Below are 26595 nucleotides of genomic sequence, written 5' to 3'. Positions count from 1 at the left end.
GAAAGTATTGGCTACCTCAAGGCACAACTCAAGATTTTTACCTGTTTCACAAACTCTTTCCTGCCTGCCCCTCCCCTAGGCTTCTCAGTACTGATATTTCCATCACTCCGCATTTCTCTTGGTTCTAATCATGTACTGTGTCTTCCCTTAAATTATGTTCTCCTTATATTCTCTCTAGGATGCAGGCACTGTCTTAGGGGAGGGACGTAAGAGGCCACTCAAGCTAGAGGAGACACACAAGGAAGGATGGTGTCGTTTATGACAAGTTTACGACAGGGCATCAAAATGGACAGAGGCCGTAAGTCAGGGCACCAGACACAGACGGGGGGGGGGGGGCGGGAGGGGAGACAGGGCAGCACAGTTTTCTGTAAGAAGTGATGCCACAACTGCCCCTCCACTGTTCACCCAGGTGGAGTTCCTATTCCCAATGGCTTAGAGGTGGGGAGTCCCATTCCCACAACAGAGATTTTTCTGAGAGAACATGCAAATGTAACATTTATTAAGTATTACATTTTATTTATATTATCCTTCAGTTCCATTAGGGATTACACAGTTTTTGTAGATCAGCCCAGGAACCTAACCACACGTAGATTACGTGGGGTGGGGGGGGATATTTACAAGATTACAAACTGTTAAAATACAAGTCATTCGTAAGTTAGAAACCACTTACATATGACCAAAGTGGCATTAATAAGTTGAATTTGGAAATATGCTTCCTCTCCCCTGACATTTTAAGGTTGTCTACTCTGAGAATATGTCTTCTTCAAATCGAACATGTTTTTTTAGGTTTTTAGCATATGCAAAAACAAAATCATTTACAACTCTTCTGAAGGTGAATATTATAATCATGAACCATTAAAATACAACCACCAGTACCACCAAACTAACAGATGAAAAGAATTCTTAGAGAAAAGCCAACGAGGACAACAGGCATCACAGCAGACTGTTTTCATTAATTGGGGACTTACCAGAACTTCTTGTAACTGTCCCAAAGGCACAGAAAGTTGATTGAGGGCTTTGTCCATGCCAACCTAAAGGCAAAACCAGGTTGGCACAAACACATCACGATAAGGAGTAATAGTGACGTATCTATTTAACGATCAAAGCAGTACCAGATTTAAGTTATTTTTTTGGCACAACTGTATTTTGCTACATAACTAGCTAAACAACAGAAGTGTTATTTGGGCATTAATGTTGTTCATAGAATATGAAAAAAATCTGTTGAAATACATGAAACTATAAAAATAAGGGAAGTCAGGAGAAACGAAAGCTTCCTTAAGAACAATTTGCCTTTAGATGACATTTTAAATGAATGTGAAAAATTTTCACAGAAGGTGAACAGTTCTCTGTCTGTAATTGATGATACTCAGCCAGCTGATGTGAAAGTCTGACGGGCTATGTCTCTCTTAAACATTATTATAAGCCTTGAGAAAAATAGAAATTAAACAGAAGTAAAATTTTCTAGGTTTTTAATCCTATTGGGATATTTATCTTAGTGGTATATTTCCCAAAAGCAAATGTGCATCATTAATTTTAATGCTTCTTGAAATTCCCATGGAGCTGCAACTTTCTGTGCTTCTCTGGACAAACAGATTTAAAACAAAATGAAGCATCAACAAGGAGACTTTTCTGCCAAGTAACAAAATTCAACATTTCTAAATGGCTTTTACAAACAATTGATAAGCTCACTGCAAATCATTCTTATATTTTTATAAAACCAAACTTTTTAAATATCAATATTGGCCAATGTTCCCTCAACCTAGCTCTGGCTAACAGATATACCTGGGAGTAAATTAAACATTGTAAGAGTGGTGGACATTTGCTCCTACAAATTAGTCTAAATCAAGGAAGACTTCAGGGTAATCACTTAGCAACTAATAAAACAACCTCTTGGGTATTATTATCCTTTACTTTTCACTGTTGACTAATGAATTTGAAACAATCAAACTAGAGCAACCTTAAATGAATAAAAACTAAAACAAAAAAATGTATTCCAAAAAGTTTAGTTCTTTTATTAATGAAATTGGTAATTTCTTCAAGTTTCTGGTGGGGTTGGTGGGGTAATCAACTGAAAGGTTTCTAAAAACTCTGCCCTTTTAATAAATATGAAGGAGAGAGAAAGTGTGTGTGTGTGTGTGTGTGTGTGTGTGTGTGTGTGTGTGTGTAGGACTTGTGAATTTCAGGTTTACCAAGTTTGTGGAAAGGTTGACAAAATCTGCATAATCCTTGTTGATGATCTCGACCATGGCTATTTTAAGAAGTTTATAGTAGAGTTCCAGATCTCCTCTTAGTTCCTCCAGCTGGACACGCTTCCTACAGTCAGACACAAAGTGATCGACGTCGAAATCTTCCTGAAAATCAAACCAGAAAGAAAAAATGATTGCACTGATACCACATTTTACATAGAAAAATAAGATCAGAGAAAGAATAAGAGGCTGTATTACTGCAGGGGAACACACACAGGACATCAGGGGGTCTGCTCACTTCCTAAGATTATGGGAAAGGGGGCCCCTCACCAAGACCATTCTCTCCTGTTGCCTAACTCTACAGGCATTTTATTTCTTTTAATTATACATTTCAAAGAGGCTCTTCTCAAAATAGAAACAGCTTTTTCTTCTTAATTTTAACACAGCGATTCACATCCTTCCAGACTTTGTTTTGGTCTCTTTACTTTTTTTTTTTTAAGATTTTATTTATTTGAGAGAGAGAGACAGAGAGAACAAGTGGGAGGAGGGGCAGAGGGAGAAGCTGTCTCTCTGCTGAGCTGGGAGCCTGATGCCAGGGTTCATTCCAAGACCCTGAAATCAAGATCTCAACCGAAGGCAGACGCTTAACTGACTGAGCCACCCAGGTGCCATAGTCTTTCTCTTTAAAATATAAATTACTTTTGGGGTGCCTGGCTGGTTCAGTGGTTATGGGTTCAAGCCCACATTGGGCTTTCTGCTCAGCAGGGAGCCTGCTTCCCTGTCTCTCTCTCTGCCTGCCTCTCTGCCTAATTGTGATCTCTGTCTAATAAATAAATAATTTTTAAAAAAACAAAATATCAATTACTTTTTAAAGAAACTGTCATATAATGGACACATGTTAGTTTCAGGCGTACAACATGAAAATTCCATATTTTTATCTGTTGTGAAATGATCACCCTAAGACTAGTTAAAATCCATCACCAAACATACACATTTTTTTCTTGTGCTAAGAACTATTAAGCTTTAGCAACTTTAAATATATAATAATATACGGCACCTGGGTAGCTCAGTGAGTTAAGGCCTCTGCCTTCGGCTCAGGTCATGATTCCAGGGACCTTGGATCGAGCCCCACATCAGGTCTCTCCTCAGCAGGGAGCCTGTTTCCTCCTCTCTCTCTGCCTGCCTCTCTTCCTACTTGTGATCTCTGTCAAATAAATAAATAAAATCTTAAAAAAAAATATATATATATATAATATACTATGCAGCCATCAAAAGAAATGAAATCTTGCCATGTGCAATGACGTGGATGGAACTAGAGGGTATGCTGAGTGAAATAATCAGAGAAAGACAATTATCATACAATCTCCCTGATATGAGGAATTTGAGAGGCAAAGTGGGGGGTGTGGGGGTAGGGAAGGAAAAATGAAACAAGATTGGATTCGGAGGGGGGCACCTGGGTAGCTCAGTGGGTTAAAGCCTCTGCCTTCAGCTCAGGTCATGATCACAGGGTCCTGGAATCGAGGCCACATCGGGCTCTCTGCTCAACGGGGATCCTGCTTCCTCCTCTCTCTCTGCCTACCTCTCTGCCTACTTTTGATTTCTGTCTGTCCAATAAATAAATTAAATCTTAAAAAAAAAATATTGGATTGGGAGGGAGACAAACCATAAGAGACTCTTAATCTCACAAAACAAACTGAGGGTTGCTGGGGGGAGGGGTGCAGGGAGAGGGTTGTGGGGTTGTGGACATTGGGGAAGGTATGTACTACGGTGAGTGCTGGGAAGTGTGTAAGCCTGACAATTCACAGACCTGTAACCCTGGGGCTAATAATACATATTTCTAATAAAAAATAATAAAATTAATATACAATAATACACAGTATTATTTACTACAGTCACTATGATGTACATTACATCCCCAAGGCTTATCTTATTAACTGGAAGTTTATACCACTGGACCCCTTCATCTTTTTCCTCTACAACCTCGCCTCTGGCAACCACCAATCTGTTCTCTATGACTTCATTTTGTTTTGTTTTTTAGATTCCACATGTGAGGGAGATCATACAGTATTTCTCTTTCTCTGTCTGACTTATTTCACTCAGCACAATATCCTCAAGGTCCATCCATGTTGTTGCAAATGGCAAGACTTCCTTCTTTTTATGGTTAATATTCCATCGTATACACACACATTGTCTTTATCCATTCACCCCATTGGTGGACACTTTAGTTATTTCCAAGTCTTGGTTGTTGTAAATACTGTGATACTCACTACCGTGAGTGTGAGTCTTGCTAGCCGCTAGAGCCAGGTGATCTAGAGGTATACCTGGGTAGCAACTGCAAACCTCGGGGCATCATACGAGCATTCAAGCTCCTTTCCAGGAGATACCAGAAAGCAGAAGTGAGGTAGAGGGACAGCGCAAAGATGGTACCCATCAGCTCCATCTTTGGAGAATACCTTACTAGGCTCCCAGATCCACGTTAAATTAGATGCCTGCCCCTCAGGGCTTTAAGATAAGCAAATGAGCCTCTTTCACAGAAATCTGATCCCATTTCAGTCTGCTGCTTCTGTGCTGAGTTCCAGGGTGGGTCAGTCTACTCGCAGGACTGCTTTAAGAACTGTTTCTCAGTTTGCTATAGCCTTGTGGGTCTCATAGGTGCAAGCTCTGATGGCTTTCAAAGCTGGATGTTTTGGGGTCTTGTCTCTTAGATGTACGTCTTGGAAGTTGGGGTGCCAGAAGTGGGGCTCAAACCCTTTGCTCCTCAGGGAGAAGCCTGGGGTTTTGAGTACCCTCCCAATCCCAGGTCGCTGTACCAGGGGTGGGGTTTATGGCAAGACTGATTCTTACTTCAACATAGGTTTTTTTTCCTTACTCACCTAATGTGTAGGAGTCACTCAGCTAGTTGTAGGGTTTTTTCCACAGGAAATTTTTCCATATGGAGCTATAGATTCAGTGTGTATTTCATAGAAGAGATGAGTTCAAGATCCTCCTATGCCACCATCTTGAATGGAAACCCCAGACCTTCTCTATGTATGTGTGTACACACACATATGTGTACACACACACACACACACACACACACACACACACAAATATTCATGCTCTTCTAAACTATTTCCCATCTAGGGGCACCTGGGTGGCTCAGTGGGTTAAGCCTCTGCCTTCGGCTAAGGTCATATCTCAGGGTCCTGAGATCAAGCCTCACATCAGGCTCTCTGCTCAGCCGGGAGCCTACTTTCCCCCCTCTCTCTGCCTGTCTCTCTGCCTCCTTGTGACCTCTCTCTCTCTCTCTCTGTCAAATAAATAAATAAAATCTTAAAAAAAGAATAAAAAAATAAAAACTAAAAACCCATTCTATTAAAAAAAATTTCCCATCTAAAAATATAACTTGAATGTCTTTACATAAAACACATACATTTCTATTAATATTTTATGTGCATGCTGAGTGTCCCATTGAACAGATGTTCCAAATCTTTCATAACCTATTTCCAAGTATTGGTCTCACAGGATTAGCTATCCTGTGTTTCCCCTTTACAATACTGTGATACCCTGGTAGGCTTATATGCTTAGAGGCAATAAATTACTATCTAATTCCCCTGTGACTCTGCTACTCCATGACCTGTTTAGTCAGCAAGAATCAAATGTGATGATTCTCAAACTAGTTAAGGACACCTACACTTACTTTTCATTAAACAATATGTAAACCAACAAAATATGACTGCAAAAAAAATCACTGTTCTTTTGAAAACCAACACAGCTACTTTGGAAAGATTTGATACAAAGAAATCAATAAGAAAATTTTTGTTAAGTTAGGTATGGGTGAGATGACCAAGTACCTGGCAGGGAGGGAGTGATCACAGGATTCTCACTCAATTCAGTTAAAGAAACTGAAACTGAATGCAAAAAAAGACAACATAGAAAGCTTTTTTTAAAGATTCTTTTTATTTATTTGAGACACAGACAGACAGTATGAGCAGGGAAAGGGGCAATGGGAGGAGATTCCCTGCTGAACAGGGAGCCCAATGTGGGACTCCATCCCAGGACCCCGAGGTCATGACCTGAACCGAAGGTAGGAATGGTATTGAGCGACCCAAGTGCTGTGATAACTCAGAAATCTAATCTGCAGGCCAGTTTCCAGAGAAAAGACCTGGCACTGTTTCAATGGAGAATAAATGTACATATTTTTTCCAAATAAAATGCTAAAAACTGTATGTACCATTCCCTAAGAGTACTTGTTTAAACTGACTTTTTTAGTTAATCAACCAAAGACTGACCCTGCTAGTGTCAGAGAGAAGGACTTCATTTAAAACCGTAATTTCACAGTCATCTACAGAAAGCCACCTGCTCCTTACACTGGTGACCAAATTAGCCTGGACCTTTCTCTCCGGAGACAATTTCAGACCTTACATCATAGTTATGTAGTACATCACGGGAGGGGGTCTCGGTTCATAATCCTTGCCATCCTACTCATCAACTGTATACCTTTAGGTCGATCACTTTCCCTGCCTCAGTTACACATTGTTGAAGTTCTTGAACTTCATGATGGCATTCTAAATTGTATAACTGGGGTGCCTATGTGGTTAAGCATCTGCCTTTGGCTCAGGTCATGATCCCAGTCTCTTGGGTTTGAGTTCCACATCAGGCGCTCTGCTGAGCAAGGAGCCTGCTTCTCCCTCTGTCCCTTCCTCCTGCTCCTGCACTCTCTCACTCTCAAATAAAATCTTAAATAAATAAATAAATAAGTAAATCATATAACTTAGCCTCAGTGAACAAATGCTATTAGGTAATATTAGTACTCAACTTACCATTTATGCATTTGTTCTCAGATAAACAAAAGTTGCATAACACATGACTAAATAACTCGGAACATCTGTGAATACTGGGTTAGGCAGCGTTTGCTGTGAAAAGCAAACCCAAACTCACAGTGCCATAATAGAGACCCATTTCACTTAACCAAGAATGGTTTTACTACTTTAGAAATGGTTTTACTTTATAGTGTAGATTCCCCAAGTATTCAAAAAGAAAGTATTTACAACCCATACATTTATGGTCAACTGATTTTTCACAAGGATGCCAAGACCATTTAATGGGGGGGGGGGAACAGTCTTTTCGAGTGCCTACTACTGGGACAAGTGAATATCTACATGCAAAGGAATGAACTTGGAACAGCAACGTCACACATACACAAAAATATAACTCAAAATGGATCAAAGATTTAAATGTAAGAGTCAAAACTGTAACACTCAGAGAAAACAGGTGAAAATCTGTATGACTTTGGATCGGGAAAAGCTTTCTTAGACATGATACACAAAGCAATAAGAAATATTAGATAAGCTGAACTTGATCAAAATAAAAACTTTCGTGTGTCAAAGGACACTACGGAGAATGTGAAAAGACAACCCACAGAATGGGAGAGAGTATCTGCAAATCATTTGTCTGACAAGGGTCTAATAACCAGTATATGCAAATATACTCTTAGAACTCAACAACAAAAAGACAAATAACCTAATTTAAAAACAAGCCAAAGACTTTTGAATAGACATTTCTCCAAAGATGATACACAGACGGTCAAGAGCACATGTCGGGATGTTCGACATCCTTAGTCATTGGGGAAATGCAAATCAAAAGCACATGCAGATGCCACGTCACACCCACTAGGACAACTATGGTAAAATAAGAAAAAGAAAAAGAAAAAAGAAGAAGAAGAAAAGTGCTGGCAAGAAGGCGGAGAAGCTGGAACCCTCCTGTATTGTCGGTGAGAATGTAAAACAGTGTGGCTAAGGCAGTAAACAGCTCGGTAGCTCCTCAAGAAGTTACACACGTACAATTACCCAGCAGTTCTACGTCTAGGGGTATGACACCGACAGAACTGACAACAGATGTTCCTGCCACAACCTGTACATGAATGTGTACAGCAGCGCTGCTCGTAACAGCGAAAAGAGTATATACACAACGTCCATCAACTGATGAATGGATACATAAAATGTGGAAGAGCCTCTTACACAACCATAAAAAGGAATAAACTGTTACATGCTACAACACGAGTGAAGTCTGAAAACATTCTACTCTCAGGTTAAAGGAAGCCAGACACAAAAGGTCACGTGTTATACAATTCCACTGATATGAGATGTTCCAGAAAAGGCAAATCCATAAAAACAAAAAGTAGATTCATGATTGCCAGGGAATAAGGGGAGGGGAGAATTGGAAGTAAGAGGTTTATTTTTCGGGTGATTGAAGCATTCTGGAATTAGACAGAAGTGACGTATGTACCATATACACAGTAAATATACTAAAAACCAGAGAAGAGTACACTTTAAAATGGCAACTATTATGCTTTGTGAATTATATTTTGATGAAAAATGAAACAACTTAAATATCAACTAATGTAGCTAAATGCTAGGATACATTAAAAACAATCCAAAGTAACACTAATCACAGGAACAATGGCGTAGCTACATGAATTTCAGACAAAGCAGATTTCAGAGAAGGAAAATTATCAGGCATAAAGAGCAGCATTACATAATGATAAAGAAATCGACTGACCAAGAAGACACAATTATCCTTAAGGTATGTGTGCCTGATCAACACAGGTGAGACACAACCTAGCAGAACTGCAGGGAGAAATAAACAACTCCATTATCACAGCTGGTGACTTCAACACTTCTCCATCATTAATGGGCCGATCCAGCAGCAGGGCAACAAGGATTCAGTCCAGACATGGCACACTTAACACCACCATCAATTACCGTACAACAGATGTACACAGACTATTTCGCCCAGTAATAGTGCAACACACATTCTTCTTAAGCTCATATGGAACACTCATCAAGACAGAATAATTCTGGGCCACAAAACACAACACATTTTTAAAAATAAAAATTATACCAAGTATGTTCTCAGACCGCAATGGAATTAAAAATCAGTAACAGAAGATAGTTGAAGAAGTCCAAAATACATGGAGATTAAATGACACACTTCTAAATGACAGGAGACCAGTCTCAACAAAATACAATGTAGCAAAATGTGTGGAATGCTGCTTAAAGGGAAAATACAGTACTGAATGCAAATATTAGAAAAAAAAGGATTAAAGTCAATAATCTAAGCTTCCATTTTAGGCAACAACAACAAAATCAAATCTAAAGTAAGGAGGGGCTCCTGGGTGGTTCAGTTGGTTAATCATCTGCCTTTGGCTCAGGACATGGTCCTAGGGTCCTTCCTGCTCAGGGAGGCTGCTTCTCCATCTCCCATTCCTCCTGCCTGTATTCCCTCTCTCACTGACTCTCTCTGTGTCAAATAAAATCATTAAAAAAAACCCTAAAGGAAGTAGAAAAGAATAAAAATTAGAGCAGAAATCAATGTAATTAAAACCAGGAATTTTTTTTTAAATCAATAAACCCCAAGTCTGTTTCTTTGAAAACATCAATAAAACAGACAAACCCTTAGCCAGTCAAACAAAGAAAAAAAGGTAGAAGACATAAATTACTAATATCAGATGAAAGAAGGGAGGGCTACTGCTAACAATCCCAATCACTGTAAATTCAACCAAACATTTATGGAATACTACACAATTCTCTAAAATCTCTTCCAGAAAGTAAAACTAGAAGGAGTACTTCCTAAATCATTCCTAAATCATTCTAGGAGATCATTATTACCCTGACACCAAAACCAATACTACAAGAAAAGAAACTACAAACTAGTATCTCTCATGAACACAGACACAAAAATCTTCAACAAAAATTAGCAAATAAAAGCAAACACTATATTAAAAAATTATACACCAGGGTCATGTAGGATTTATTCCAGGTATGCAACATTAGAAAATGTTCAACATTAGAAAATCAATGTGATTCATCATATCAACAGAAAGAAAATCACATGATCATATCAATGAAGGGAGGAAAAAAAACATTTAACAAAATCCACACCTCTTCATTATTAACCCTCAGGAAACTAAGAATAGGAGGACTTCCTCAACTTGATAAAGAATGTTTCCAAAAATTCACAGCTAACATGATATTAATACTGAGAAAATAGAAGACAGGGAATCAAGGCAAGGATGTCCCTTCTACTACTACTATTCAATACTATACTGGAAGGCCAAACTAATGAAATAAGGTAAGAAAAGGAAACAAAAGGTATACAACCTGGGAAAGAATAAAACTTTGTTCACAGATGACATGACTGTCTACAGAAAATACAAAGACTTCACACCCCACACCCTCCTGAAACTAGTCAAGTGATTATAGCAAGTCTGCACAATACACAGTTAAAATACAGAAGTCAATTGCTTTCCAATGATGTATCAGACAAAGGGCCAGTATTCAAAATTTATAAAGAATTTATCAAACTCAACATCCAAAAAACAAAAAAATCCAGTCAAGAAATGGACAGAAGACATGAACAGACCAAAGAAGATATCCAAATGGCCAACAGACACATGAAAAAGGGCTCCACATCACTCAGCATCAGGGAAATACAAATCAAAACCACAATGAGACACCACCTTATATCAGTCAAAATGGCTAAAATTAACAAGTCAGGAAACAACAGATGTTGGCGAAGATGTGGAGAAAGGGGAATCCTCCTACACTGTTGGTGGGAATGCAACTCTGGAAAACAGTATGGAGGCTCCTCAAAAAGTTAAAAATGTAACAACCCAATGACTTAGCAATTGCCCTATTAGATGTTTATCCAAAGTACACAAAGTGATTTGAAGGGGCAAAAGCACCCCGATGTTTATAGTCAAACCATTGAAAGAGCCCAGATGTCCATCAACAGATGAATGGATAAAGATGTGGTATACATACACACACACACACACACACACACACACATTACTCAGCCATCAAAAAGAACAAAATCTTGCCATTTGCAAGGACATGGATGGAACTAGAGGAAGACAAATACCATATAGTTTCAGTCACATGTGGAACTTAAGAAACAACAGATGAATATAGGAGAAGGGAAGGAAAAATAGAAACAGACAGGGAGGCAAATCACAAGAGACTTAACTACAGGAAACAAACTGAGGGTTACTGGAGAGGGGAAAGTTGGGGTAACTGGGTGAGGGGTATTAAGGAGGGCACTTGTTGGGTGTTGTATGCAACCAATGAATCACGAAATTCTAACCATGAAACTAAAAGTACACTGTATGTTAACGAGATTGAATTTTAATTAAAAAATTTAAAAAGTCAATTGCTTTCATATATACCAGCAATGTACAAGTGGAATTTGAAGTTAAAAACACAAGACCATTTACATTAGCATACCAAAAAAATTAATACTTAGGTGCAAATCTAACGAAATATGCACAAGATCTATATGAGAAAAAGTATAAAATTCTGATGAAAGATAACAAGCAAGGTAAGATGTGAAGTGGAAAGAAAGTCCATAATCTTGGGTAAGAACACTCAATACTGTTAAGAGGTCAGTTCTTCCCAAACTGATCGACAGACTCAATGCAATCCCAATCAAAATGCCAGGAAGTTATTCTGTGGATACCAACATGTTGACTCTAAAATTTGGATGGAAAACTGGAAAACCAAGAGTCCCAGAGTAGTCAACAAAATATTAAAGAGCGGGGAAAAAAAGGAAATTGAGGATTGCCACCACCCAATCTCAAGACTTACTATTAAAGCTATAGTGATTAAGACAGAAGGTGCCTGGCAAAAGAGACAGGTGCTTGGAACAGAGTGGAGAGCCCAGAACAACATCCACACACACAGGCAAAGGCAACTCAATGGCAAGGACAGTCTTCAACAAATGGAACCGAACAATGGGACATTGATAAGAAAAAACAAACAAATGAAAAGAATAAAAACAAACTTTTCACACCTTTCACAAAACCTAAACGTAAAATGCAAAACTTCTTAAAGATGACATAAGAAAAAATGTAGGGATCCTTGGATTTGGCAATGACTTTTCAGATATAAAACCAAAAGCATGATCTACGAAAGAAAAAAATTGATGAGAGGGATTTTGTTAAAATTAAACTTCTCTGTAAAAGACACTGTTAAGAGAATGAAAAGACAGGACAACTGGGTGGCTCAGTTGGTTAAGCAGCTGCCTTTGGCTCAGGTCATGATCCCAGCGTCCTGGGATCGAGTCCCACATTGGGATCCTTGCTCCGCAGGGAGCCTGCTTCACCCTCTGACTCTGCCTTCCACTCTGTCTGCCTGTGCTCACTCTCGCTCGCTCTTTCTCTGACAAATAAATAAATAAAATCTTAAAAAAAAAAGAGAGAGAGAGAATGAAAAGACCAGTCACAGAGTAGAGAAAATATCTGCAAAACACAGCCATGGTAAAGGACTTAAAATAAGAAATATAATATAAAGATGTCTTAGTAGCAACAAGAAATCAAACCTAATTTAAAAATGTGAAAAGAGCGGTGGCTGGGAAACCCAGTCAGTTAAGCATCTGCCTTTAGCTCAGGTCCTGGGACTGAAATCCACACTGGGCCCCCGGCTCAGCGAGGAGCCTGCTTTTTTCCCTCTCCTGCTGCCTGCTGCTACCTCTCCGTATGCTTGTGCTGTTAATAAATAAATAGAATCTTTAAAAACGAAAAAAAAAAAGGATCTGAAAAGATGCTCAACTTTGTATGTCATTAAGAAATTGCAAATTTAAACAAGGTACTATTACATATCACGTAGAATATAAAAAATCCAAAGCACTAGTAATACCAAATGCTAGCAAGGATGTGGGACAACTGAACTCTCATTCACTGTTTGGTCAGAATGCAAAATGGGAGGCACTGTGTGAGACAGCTTGGCAGTTTCTCACAGAACTAAACACATTCTCACTATAAGATCAGTAATTGTGCTCCTTTGTATTTACCCAAAAGAGCTTAAAACTAGTGTCCACACAAAAACCTGCACACGGATATTTACAGCAGCTTTATTCTCTGAAGTGCCAAAACTTTGAAGCAATCCAATCTCCTTCAGTAGGTGAACAGGTACACTGTGCCACACCCACACAACGGATTATTCGACAATTAAAAGATGAATTATTAAGCCACAAGACTTCGAAGAACCTTAAATGCATATTGCTAAGTGAAGGACCAGTCTCAAAGGCTAAATACTATATGATTCCAACTCTATGGCATTCTGGAAAAGGTAAAAATTAACCAACATTTTAATTTTTATTTATTTTTTAGGTCATCTCTATACCCAATGTGGTGGCTAGAACTCACAACCCTGAGATCAAGAGTCAGATTCCCTAGCAACTAAGCCAGCCAGGTGCCTCTAAAAAGGTAAAACTCTAGACAGTAAAAAGATCCCGGGCTGAGGGGTGAGCAAGGAGGGTGCAGAGAGAGGAGAAGAAACAAATAGATGAGGTACAGGGTTTTTCAAGGCAATGAAACTAGGCTGAAAGATACCAACAGTAGGTAAATAACATTATACATTTGTCAAGACCCACAGAACTATAGAAAGAGGAGTGAACCCTAATGTAAAACATGGATTTTAATTAATACTGTATCAATGCTGGTTCATCAGTTGTAACACATGTACCACAACAATGTAATACATTAATAATAGGAGATAGTGAAGTTAGAAGAAAAATATCTGTACTCAGGGGTATTTCCTATCTGAACCCAGTTAAAGTACAAATCCCCCAAAAGGCCAGAAGTTGGGAGATCACAAGAGGTGTTGGAACACAGAAAAATAAATGAGCAAACCAGACAAGCTGCAGGTAATTAAGAACCATTAACCATGAGAGAAGCAGTGACATCACTCAAAATTAAAACCAAGTAGAGTTTAAAAGTTTAGCTACTTTACTAACTAGCTGCAATCAGGGATGGCAAACAAAGACTAATTCAAAGTAACCTGGGAATTAATCATTTAAAACTTACCAATAATCTGAAATTAGTAGCTTTAATGCTATGAAAATTACATAGAATTTGGAAAGATTGAAGTTCTCTAAGCTGCCAAGAAGTAAAACACTCCTTCCCAGATACATGGACTTATAAAATCACTATATACTATCTCCACGAGAAGCAGAATCCCCAAGAACCATCACTCTGTAATGATGAGAAGTACTAAGAGGGCATATGAAATTTATGAAACATGTCCCATTTCATCGAGACAAAAAACCAAAATAGTTAAGCACTAATCTGCACACTACATAGGGGTTGAAAGACATAGAAAGTTTGTGTGAGCTCACGTATGTGTGTGTTTCCAACCATTCTTGAAAACAATGGACAACAGAGATGAATAAATGTCCCTGTATATCCCATAAATATTCCTCAAATATTTATCATGCAACTCCAGCTCTGCTCTAAGACCTGGGGACACAGTCATGAAAAGAAAAGACAAGGTCTCTGCTTTTAAGGAGCAGATATTCTAATGCAGAAATGAGAAAATATATATGTAAACAAACATTATATTAATGAACAGTGATCAAATAGTGATTAATGAATAGTGATCACAGCTAAAAAGAAAACAGGACACAGTAAAGGTTGAGTGACAAATGGGATGTATTTTAACTTGGATGAACCAGGAAATATAGAACAATGAGTTGAGATCCAAATGACACAAAAGAGCTAGCCACCGGAAGTGTGGGAAGAGTGTTCCCACCCAAGGTATCAGCATGTATACAAAAGTGTCCTTGAAGCTCTTCCCTCCTTCCCCTGCTCTCAAATCTCTGACACAGCTAGGTGGGGACATAATCTAGGACTTGTGTCTCCCAAAACTCATTCTAAATCTTTGTTCGGTGACTAAATTATTCAAGCTTGAGAAATTAAAAACATATGCTAACAAGATCTTCCCACCATCTACAGAGAGATCATCTTAAAAGCATCATGAAATAGTAACACTAAAATTCTAAAAAACTTCTGTTCTAACATTTTAATCAATTTTATATCAAACTCCTTTCTTGAATTTATAGACCCATTTGACATATTTATGAAGAGACAAAAAAAAAACAACAAACCCTACATTCCGTAATGTATTTATCCATCTAACAAATATTTGAGTACCTAATTACACTCTGTTACAGCTGATTTCTTCTCTTTATCTCTTTTTTCCCCTCAATTTAACACCAATCATAATCTATGTAGGCTTTTAGTTCGCTTTTCAAAATTAATTTCTTGAGCTATTTAAAGGAACTATCCAGTGCTAGAGTTCTCAACACTGGTCACACATTAGAATCACTTAAGGAACTTTTTTTTTTAAGATTTTATTTATTTATTTGACACAGAGAGAGAGATCACAAGTAGGCAGAGAGGGAGGGAATCATGCTCCATGCTGAGCAGAGTGTCCCATGCAGGGCTCGACCCCAGGACCCTGAGACCATGACCTGAGCTGAAGGCAGAAGCTTAAACCTCTGAGCCACTAAGGCACCCCCTCACCTGAGGAACTTAAAAACAAAAAGCCCAAAGGGCACCTGGCTTGTTCAGTCACTGGAGCATGCAGGTCTTGATCTCAGGGTTGTGAGTTCAAGTCCCATGTTGGGTATAGAGATTACTTAAAAAAAAAAAAAAGAAAGAAAGAGCCCAAGCCCCAGTTTGTGATTAATTTGTTTAAATGTTTCAAGAAATTTGATGCTAAATGTTGTAAGACTAGTTAAATAACAAAAAGATATATTTACATAATACTTCTTGCTCTCAAATTTTGAACAAAGAACTTACTAATAATCAATGACTTAGTAGGCCAACATTTTATTTAAATAAGTTTTATGGTACTACAAAGAGTGAATTAGAAAATCAAAAGCAAGGAGAAATGGGCATGATGTAAACATGGGGAAGCAAGAGAAAGCAAGAAAGTATGTGACCGGGAAGCGAATGCTTAGCTCTGAGATCCTTCTCTGAGAGAAGGACAGATTAAAACCTAAAAAGAAAGAAAAGAAGGATCCCATGCACTCAAGGAAAGAGAAGTCCCCCAACATCCCTCCTGCTTTTTCCAATATAAACACACAGCTGGGCCGACTTACCACATCCTGGTTGGTACCGACTTTATCAACTTTTCTATTTAAGCCAAACTTGACCGGTCAATGATGGATGGGCTGTGTGCCAAGTTTACCAGTTGTACAGCTGACGGTGTAATGGCTGAACCTGAGAAACCGGGGTGAAAGTATCAAGAGGCTCTAAAGATTGCGAAAGAGCCAAGATTCAAATGATTACCACGTACACACAAGACAAACTATGCAGATGACTGCTCAGTATGGAAGTACTTCAGAGTGTTACACTGTGGCATCAGCTGACCCAGACCCAGAAGATTGCTGGAGTTCCCATCATGGACATCTCTAACCATATAGACGACACTGAGCAAATGCCAGATGATGATGGAGCCCCTCACTCCTATGTCTTAATAGAGTTCCTCAGCTCTCCTTTACCAACTTTTCCTGTTGCCAGTTCATACAAGCAATTCTCCTTACCCAGTTCCTCTGTTCTGAGCTATGGCTAAAGACACTCACTTTTTTATGTTTTGAAACTGATTATCTTGTACCATTTTACTTTTTGTTGCATCTTTTTATAAATCAGATGACCACTCACAAGACAAAAAAAAAAAAAAAAAGTAATGGAAAGGAAAGATCAAAAGGGAGGACAACAACAACAAAAAAACAGTTCTTTTTTGCCGGGAACCCTTCTTACAAGTGCCAATCAGATAAACTTTATCTGATGTTACATCGTCACAACTCCTCTATCATCAGGGAAAGTAGTTCACATAAGAAAATTTCTCTATAAAATGAGTCCCAGGCTTACATTCCATATTTGGCTAATTAGAATTTCATTACGATGTCTGTCTCACACTGATGCGGAAGAGAATGGAATCTTGTCATCAAGACGTGACATCGAACTAAGAACCCACAGGGTAAGCACTCAGATCCTGTGATACGAAGTCGGCTCCTGGGGATGGGCAACCCTGGGCAACAGTGGCTGACCTGCGGGCCTGCGGCTATCTGCCGTCTGTCACTCTTCCTTGTTCCTCCTCTGTCAGCTGCTATCTCCAGCTGCTGTCAACAAAGTCCCCCTCAAACAGCCATCACTTCCCTCTGGTCCCATTTACCATAGCTAAGCTCCAGGCCAGGCATCCAGATCACCAGCTCTGTGGGAACTTCTTCTAAGGTAAGAGGTGGCCCTATTGGTGAAATGCAGGTGCCAAGGCATGCGGACATTGTGCCATCTTCTGCGCTATTCTTAATGTTCTGATTGTCCCACTTCCCTCAGTTCCCACCTGTGGCCTCTGGAAAGGAACATATTACAGTAGGATTTCCAAGGACTGATGCGTGGGGGTCAGGAGATCTGGCCTGTGATTGGCCCCAACTAGCTGTGTGGCTTTAAAGGAAGTCATCACACCTCAGGCCTCAGTTTCCTTATCTGCAAGCCAGGATGGACTAGAGTCTTTTCAGAGGAGCCGGCAAAGATCACATAGATAAGCACCACCTCATTATACTAACAAGCAAACAGAAGGCCGGAGGCGAGTGATTTGCCCCAAGTCAGACATAAGCAGGCAGAGAGCAGAGCCGAGGATGGGACCCACATCTGCAGGTCACAGCTAATCAGCCAGCACAGTACAAACAGATCTGAGCAGCTGCTCATTCTTCCCCTTTTCCGTTTTGTCCATCAGAATGCATGCTCCCTGCAAACAAGGACACACAGGACCTGCTTCCTGCCTCAAAATTCCCAGTTCACCCAATTAGAACAGGGAGGAGCCTCAAGGACTTACCCCCCCACCCCCACACACGGTTCTTTTACCTATGGAACATGAGGGTACATACATTCACCGTCCAGAGGGCTCCTGCCTTCACTTCTCATGGAAAAGGTCATCATGTGCCTACCCAGGGTGCCAACGAAGCCACAGGTTCCAGAGAGGAACTGACACAGAGAAGTTCGAAGGAGGCAGATGGCTAATTGCAGAAACAAACTGTCTACCAAGGAAAACTACCCCATGGGGGACTGATTCTCTTTGAAATACGTTCGAGTGTGTGGGAAAATGGTTTTTCAAGAGCTGGTGGACTGACCAGTCACCTGGTACATACAAGATCACATCCGCATTCTGACAAGAGTGGCTTGCCTGCAGTGTAGACCAGGGGCCAGAAAGACAAGGAAGGCACATGGAGACTGGGTGAGAAGCTTCTACGGTGTGATGGCAAGGGCGCACTGCAAAGGTACGAGAAGAGATGGAAAGAAGTATATGGACTCAAAAGGTTTAGTAAGCAAAATCCACAGGACTTGGTGTAACAGACTAGATTTTGGAAAGGTGACAGAGTAGGAGTTGACTTCTGGTTTCCCGACTCCAGGCTAAACGGATGAAGTGTTTACCGAGAGAGGCAATAGAATAAGAAAGGTGGTTTTCCGTGGAGGAGGTGCTCATGAATTCCGTCTTGAACCTGATGAGTCTGAGGGGCCACAGACACATCCGAGAAGAAAGGTCAGCAAGTCCGATACACAGAACTGGTGCTCAGGAGGCGTGTGGACCAGAGACAGGAATCTGCCTTACCTGCTGATAGGTGGTCATGAAGCTGCACAAAAGGTCATCTAGGGAAAGAAAGGAACACGGGGCTGAGCCCATAATCAGCATTCAGTGGCTACCAGGAGCATGACTTTGCACAGGAGACACATCAGAGAGGTAGAAGAAAGACAGGAAGCAATGCAGAGCATTTGGTCTACTGCGATGTCGAGTAAGGAGACAGAGAAAGGTCAGGTGTGCTGACTTAGAAACAGTTTTGGTAAGAACTCTTTAGTGGAATGACAGGGCCTGAAGGGTGGAAGGTGGGAAAGTCAAGTCAACCCCTGAGCACTGGCTGTGATGCACGACAGTGACAGGGCAATACCTAGAGGTGGGGCAGTCGCGACAGTGACAGGGCAATACCTAGAGGTGGGGCAGTCAAGTGGGAGAGGATCAAACAGGAGCGCGTGATGGGAAGGAGTGCAGGGGAGAGGATCCTTGCAGGCTCCTGGAAGGGCGGGAGGGCATGGACTTCGCCAGAGTGGAGACTGAACCCGAGGAGGAAGGAGACCCCCTCCCCGTACCAGGCGAAGAGGAGAAGGGGACAAATACAAGAATGGGATCATGATCAGCAGGATGGAAGAGGTCCCGTGGGATGGCTGCTAATTTTTCTGTACGACTGGAGATGAAAGAGGAAGGCTACTTGTGGTGTCAATAGCACACCCATGTAAATGGTCTAATTTATCTGTTATGCCACTTTCTCCCCCTACTACCAATACCTTATGTCCTGCTCATCTATTAGTTGGATGTCAACCCAAAGGATTTTCGGATTTCTAAGCCGACAAAGTATGATGTTGCCAGTGCCTCTGCCCCAGGTGACCCTTCCCCATCTGCCATTCCTGCACTTTGATCACCTACCTCTTTTGCATACCTTTCCCCTTCTATTTCTTATTAGATCTCATAAACATGACTTTTTAAGTAGTCTCCTGCCACCAGTCAGCTCGAACTCAACAGATATGACCATGCAACTTCCTGCTGTAAACCTGACTGCAGCTCTACCATGAAGACTGCATCAACGTGGACCCCTCAATGTATGCAGTGTCCAAGGTGCAACCCGCAGCCCCACCCCATCTCCCTTTCTACCATCCCAGTCTCATTCCAAAATGTGCCAAACAAGACACCTATGTAGAAATACAACCCCGACAGCAAGCTCTCCGCTCATTTCTGCCTCGGAACTGTAACTTAACAAAACATCTCTCTGATGGAAACAGAAATTGCAAATAACCTTTATCTCCAGCTCCCACATAGAAGATCAATACCACTTTACACAGAACAGCTGTTCCATGTATTTTCCTTCTATGTATGAAGGGGTCATGTTCATTAACACTACAAATTGTACATTATATTCAGAAATTTCAGAGCTTTGAAAGAATATGGAATTGCTGGCATTCTAGCCACTTTCCCAGTTTGCTCTCTTCCTACCTCTAAGTCCTACTTTAGAACTGCTATTTTGAGATTTCTGTTTTCCGAAGCTGCTTTGACCAAAGGCATTCTGTCAGCTCAGAGTGAGAAAGACGGCAGGGCTAGGAAGTGTTAGAAAATGCTAGTGTTAGGCCCAAAGAAAGCCTGACGAAGTCCAAAGACAGACAAGCTAAAGAGACTTCCGTGCTTTGAGATTCTTTAAGTCTATGTGTGTGCCTTTTCTTCTTCCAATGACCTCTCTCCTCATCACGTGTCCTTCATTAACAAAAGGTTTCTGGATCAGAGAATTCACTCTGTGCTCTCCTTCAGACACTCCATTCACTTTAACACCTTTTATTACAGTGGCTTAACATCACCATACAAGAACAAGAGTACAATATACCTTCGTCTAGACATCCCTACATATTAAAAATGATATGGCCACACCGCAGAGGATCCAGACATAAGCACTTTTAAAGCCAGAGTTTGGGAGATGTGATCTGAATGCAAGTATCAAAAAGGAACTAGCTGGTTAACCCAAAAAAGAAAAAAACATATTATGACTTGAAGCCATAAAAAAGTAAGAAATTCAAACTCTTCAGAATTTTAGGTACCTACAGAGCCAAAACTTTTTAACACTGAAACCAGCTACTAAATCCCAATCCTTAGAAATTAAACATATACGTTTTGATAGTTTAAGTACAGACCCAGAGGGATACAGAAAACAGATAAAGCTCCTCCTGGCTCTGATTCAAACCTTGGGACATTTTCAAGGCTATGTCTGATGAACCTTTCCTGTCAGTAAAGTCTTTTCAGTTTAAATTTCTATTCTGTAAGTTTATGTCCTACAGTTATCTGCTGCCAGCTTGAGGCTGACTTCACCAAGAGAAGTAGGGCAACATTAGAAAAGGAGCTTGGTATGCTTTGTAGTACTGGACCAGAACCAGTAAGGACAGTACAGTCTGGTGACTAGCCTCTGGCCAGAACCTGCTGTGTGTCTCCCTACCCTAAACCCTTCCCAAGATCCCTACCATGGCCTCGTGATCCAGGCACTGGGCGTGTAACACTTAACTCTGCAGGGGTCCCCGGGCCAGCTTTTGGTTGGTTAGTTGTCCGCGCTGTTAAAGATTTGACTACTGGTACATGTTTGACTCTTGTCTTTGGTGATTGTACCTATTTCATAGGAAATAGAAGCTGGAATCCAGGAAACAGGCTGGAAGATTAAATTAAAAAGTGGATACAAAGCTTCTAATCAGAGCCAGACACAATCGGCGATCAACTATATCCCAGTCTCTCCCCTCTTCTTTGATACGTACTTTCCTTAATGAGGAATGAGACTTTAAGTTGACTTTTTTTTATCTTCAAGTCTCTCTCTCTCTCTCGATTCCCTAACTTTCCTCTCTTGCCTTCATTTCATCCTAGAACTTGTGCCCACGACTTCTTTTCTAAGTAAATATTAACCCCCTTTGACTCTGAATCTCTGGAAGATTCTCAGTTCCCTATTTTCGCTGGCACTGTGACAGGTCCTCATTTCTCCTTCCCACTCCTCTCTATTTATAGTTTTCACATTTTTTTGGCAGGTTGGCTACAGAACACTCAAAAATTGCAAAGAGAAATATTGTGTTCTGGAAATTCGTCCGAGCATTTTTTTCCAATATCGTCCTTATGCTCTTCTGATCCTCTCTTGAACTGTTGGACTAAAGCAGCTGATGCTTCCACCAGCAACCAGAGTCATCCTGTCCACTACTGTGGGAACAGAGGGTTTCCATTTGGAACTGCAGACTGAGCCTAAAGTCTGATGGCCCTTTGGTGCCAGGATAGCAGGTATGGGACGGGTGGGACATGGAGGACAAGCATCATGGTAGAGGTCTCCATTCGACCAGGAAAGCTCACAATGAGCCAACAGGTCCATTTCAACATCTTCTGTATTTTCCTTATAACCTGTTTCATTCCAGAGTGGATTTGAGATCATTTAATTTGATTCTTAAATATTTTCCATTCCAACCGGAAACAGACTCATTCTAGGGGCTCCCAAATTCTGCCTCATCTTCCTAATCAGTTAGTACCCCAAATTGGGTATGATAGTGCCAGAACATTCTTCCATGTGTATTTTATAACAGACTAGTATTTTATTAGTTTTTTTTCAAACTAATAAGAATAAGGGTGACTTTTTTTTTTTAAAGCATAGGCAAAATCACGAAAGACATTGAAATGAACCTAAAAGATTATAGTGTCTTCCAAGGGAAAACACGTGTTGTCTCATGTAACCTTCTGGGATGACCAATTCTATGGGATATTCTGTGCCTTTCTTGTCTTTGAGCTATTTTGCAACTCTATAGATTGTACATAATTGATGTGGATGTAGATGATCTTGTCTAGCTATATGTAAATGAATTTTGTCCACTGGAAGTAGAGTTGACCCCTTTTCCTTTGTAGAAGGCAGTTTTGCATTCATTTGCATTCTATTTGCATATCTATTTGCAAATATCAAAGCAAATTCGTTTAAGTATTACTGATTGTATATGTGTCTGCCTGGAGATTTTTGCTTGAAATGGTGGTAACATCTTAGTGGTTCCCGAGCTAATGAATGAATTAAACAAAATCCCTTCACGCATTCATCTCATATTTGTAAAATGGTCCTTATTTAATCTTTTCGAGAAAATGATACACTAGCAAACCATGACAAGATTCTAGTAAATGAGAAGTGCAATGAAATCAAATCGGAATGAATTTTAGAATTACCTTTAATGTGGCCCATGCTATGCCAGAGGCAGAGAATGAATGAGTCTCAAAGCCATGGCTTCTGGCCTCCAGAAGTTACAATAATATGTGTCAACATTGACATGCCTGAGAAATGCATGTGACTTTCCCATCAGGGTTTCCCCGGGGGTTCAGTTAACCTTTCTCTTCCAAGCTACCCTCTCTTGTAGTGCTATCACCTGTGCCCTTGGTTTCAGCTCCCATTCCCTAGCCAACATCTCTCCCACTGATACATGACCATCTGTTTCTTTCCTACCCACCAGGCCCGTGTAACTGACTACCTACTCATGCTATTTCACTGATATCCCACCTGTGCCTCAAAACCCAGCATGTTCAAAACTTGATTCATCGTCATTTCTGAAAGAATGGCTTATCCTCTTTTGTTTTGTTTCTTTAGAAATGATTCTACCAATGCCAGCGGCATGCACCAGAAACCAGGAAGGAATCATACAGCTGAGCCAACCTGCTGTACTTTAAAACACTTGACCACAATTCTACAGTGGATACTCAACTCTGGCTTCAAACTCCCTTGTCTCTCTGGTGAGTTTGCTTTCCCTCTAATGGATGACCGTTTCACACCTTCAAGACTTGCCTCAACAATCCCTACCCCTACCTCTTCTGAACTATGTCACCTCACTCCCAGCTCCTGTCCTAAGGATGAGGGAGCAGAAGGCAAGCTGAGGACAAAGCAGAAGCTGGCGCCCTACACCCTCTCCCCATGCCATATGTGTAACATTCCTCATGCACTCCCGGCTGCCCTAAAGGAAAAACGATTCTTAACTGATAGAGATCCCAGTCTTGCAGGACAGGAGTTTCCCTCCATCTACAAATGTCCTAGCGACTTACAAGGAAGGAAGAAGCTTTCTCATCAATAGCCTGACTTCCAGACACCCATACCTCAGTTTCCGGAAGCCCTAACATCACCCTCCCCTCCATAAAATTGAGGGAGGCTAAGGGGGAGGGAAGTGTAATAAAACTGCATTTCTTCTAAGCCCAAAGCCCACTGACAAGGATGTGTGATAGGAGGAATGTAACATATCTCCAGGAAACTCCCAGCTGTCTTCATGCTTTCCCTCATTAGAGGCAAAAACAGCCTTGACTTGACAATAACCAGGTCTCCCTTATCCTGAAATTCTTCTTTAGCATATGACAGTCCTTCTGGACACCCCCTTTGTCCTCACCTTCCTCAGCTCCCAGTCAACCATGCCTCTGTCTGAGCAGCTCTTTCTGACCCTGGGTCCTGTCCCTGTGTTTTAATAAAACCACCATTTGCACCTAAGACGTCTCAAGAATCCTTTCTTGGTCATCGGCTCTGGACCTCACCCCACCAAACCTCACCTGTGTTCCAAAACTTCATCACTAGTGTCACACTTCAAGAAAATAAAAGCCCCTTGTGCAGGAATTCCTTTATCTTACCACCACCCAATCAAATCTATACCTACATTTGTATCCATTTTTAATTTGTTTTTAGACATTTACTCAACAAATATTTAGTCGGTACCTACTGTGTGCTACACACTGCCCTGAGTGTTTGTAAATCTGTGGTGAACGGCACAGAAAAGTCCCTGGCATCATGGAATTTACATGGTAATTGGAGAAATGTACAAGAAACACAGAAAGAGTTGAAGACAGAGCAGGTTTATTGAGAAGAGCAGACATCCCCAGCTGGGGTTTGTTCTTCCTTGTGCCTGAGATTTGTTCCCTCCAACCCTCTCCAGGACTCCACTCCCAGGGTCAATATCAAGTTCTTGTCCCAATGGATCCTTCCAGTCAGAATACAAATGACCTTTTTCTTAAAAACAAAAGGTAAAAGCCCAAAACAAAGACTTCCTTTAACCTTCGACCTTCCTATAACAACCTCCATATTTCTCTCCCCACCTCATTCCCAGCATAGCTTGTAAAATATTTGTCTACACCTGTGGGTGTAGGGTCCCGTGTCCCCAAGGGTAGTTGAAAAATCTCTATAAAGAATCCTTATGTGCAGATCATTTTAAGGGAGTCCATTTCCAGATCCAAACTCCATGTGTGCTCTGTAGGATAGGTCATATGCCCATTCTTGGGTCTGATATCAGGATACTCCTCTACTTCCTGGAAGATCAAGACACTCCTCTCAGATCTTATTAGAGTGTAGGACTTGGGCTGATACCAAAGTTGAAATACCAGTTTTGTTTCAAATAATGCCCTTCTGTGGGCAATCCTGGGGCTCTGCCTTTAGAGCTTCCTCTCCTTATTAAGGGTAAAGGTTAACATCGGGAAGGGGATTAGGGCAGATGTTGGAAGTGCTCTGACATCAGAATAACAATCAGTTTTGGTTAGTGACACTCATTCCTTCATATTTAAATTAAACTACATATTTTTAGGGACATAATAGGAAAAAGCACAAGTAAGGATTTTAATGGTTTCATTCCATTCCAGTGTGGTTTGGGAAATAAAATAACAGGAAATGAGACTGTTCTGCTTTAAAAAAAAAAACAACTTGTAGCAGGCAAATGTTATTCCAATGAAGTCGATCCTTTCTTATCTCATTTTCTTTTTAAAGATTTATTTATTTATTTGGTAGACACACACACACACACAGAGAACACAAGTAGGGAGAGTGGGGGAGGGAGAAGCAGGCTTCCTGCTGATCAGGAATGTGGGCCTTCATCCCAGGCCCCTGGGATCATGACCCGAGCCAAAGGCAGCTGCTTAGTGACTGAGCCACCCAGGTGCCCTCTATCTCATTTTTTAAATGTTTAATATTTTCAAAACCTAGTTAATAAAATATACATATATTGTGATGAAAAGTTTATGATTAAAAAGTTTCAGATGTCAACTTAAAAATGTGCAAGGTGTGTGAATTCTCATAGGTGGTCCATGCACCGAATACGCCTATCACTAGCAAACGTGGATGTACTCGGTGTCTCTAGGTTCCCGCTTCCTTAGTGCCCTCTTCCCAGCTCCCACCTACCCTTGGCAGTCTTTTATCTCCCTGTGGTAAAGCCTGACACACTGCATCATGGACATGCCCGTTTTACACCTGAGAAGAGAAAAGGGACAATGAGGGCCCCCAGCATTTGCAGCTCTAGTGCAGAGCCCCATGCCTGGCTTGCAGGAAATGCCAGATCATGGAGACAAACGGAGATCATCCTCTGGCTAAAACCAGCTCTTCTTTGCCTATCGCAGGATCTGGATCAATAAAGAGCAGCCAGTTATTATTGCTGTTTTTCTAGGGATTTTTACCCCATATATTTCCTAGGTCTTTACTCTTTTTGTAGCACTTTAATTCAGGCTTCAACCACTTCCTAGTCAGATCAGGTGAAATCATTTTCCTTTCCATACGTTTGATGTATTTCACATCTAGTAATTCTTTTTTTAAAGATATTATTTACCCATTTGACAGATAGATCACAAGTAGGTAGAGAGGGAGGCCGAGAGAGAGGGGGGAAGCAGGCTCCCCGATGAGCAGAGAGCCCATGTGGGGCTCCATCCCAGGACCCTGTTATCATGACCTGAGTCAAAGGCAGTGGCCTAAACCACTGAGCCACCCAGGAGCCCACATAATTGGTAATTTTTAACCAAAGTGGATTTGCTGCAACAAATAGTTCCTTCTTCTTCAAATATAAATATATAAATAAAGTGATCAAGTCACTTGCATGTCTTAGGAGAATGTCATACCTTTAGTAGCAAACTTGAAATCTAGGCCATTGGTTTTGATTTTTGTTTTGGTTAGATTTGGTTCGGTTTTTGTCATTTTAAAAATCCCTCCAGCCCTTGGCTCTGTCTGACCTGATTGCTTTCAGCTGTTTCTGCAACAAAATTGTCCG

At 40.7% G+C, this 26595-nt stretch overlaps 1 protein-coding gene across 1 annotated transcript in view; it reads right to left on the bottom strand.

Moving 5' to 3' along the window:
• The window catches only part of LOC309861977 (conserved oligomeric Golgi complex subunit 2-like), a gene marked incomplete at its 3' end in the record, with an annotated part of 623083 nt that overhangs the window by 8444 nt on the left and 588044 nt on the right, over positions 1-26595 (bottom strand). The window contains exons 2-3 of the mRNA XM_082725235.1: positions 2190-2351; positions 969-1031 (exon numbers count right to left, since the gene is read on the bottom strand). Coding sequence (XP_082581361.1) covers positions 969-1031; positions 2190-2246 — 120 coding nt within the window. The 5' untranslated portion in view covers positions 2247-2351. The remainder of the gene's footprint in view (positions 1-968; positions 1032-2189; positions 2352-26595) is intronic.

This window comes from Mustela nivalis, assembly GCF_964662115.1.
Source record: "Mustela nivalis genome assembly, chromosome: 3".
Taxonomy (NCBI): Eukaryota; Metazoa; Chordata; class Mammalia; order Carnivora; family Mustelidae; genus Mustela; species Mustela nivalis.
This window is presented reverse-complemented; position numbering and strand designations above follow the sequence as displayed.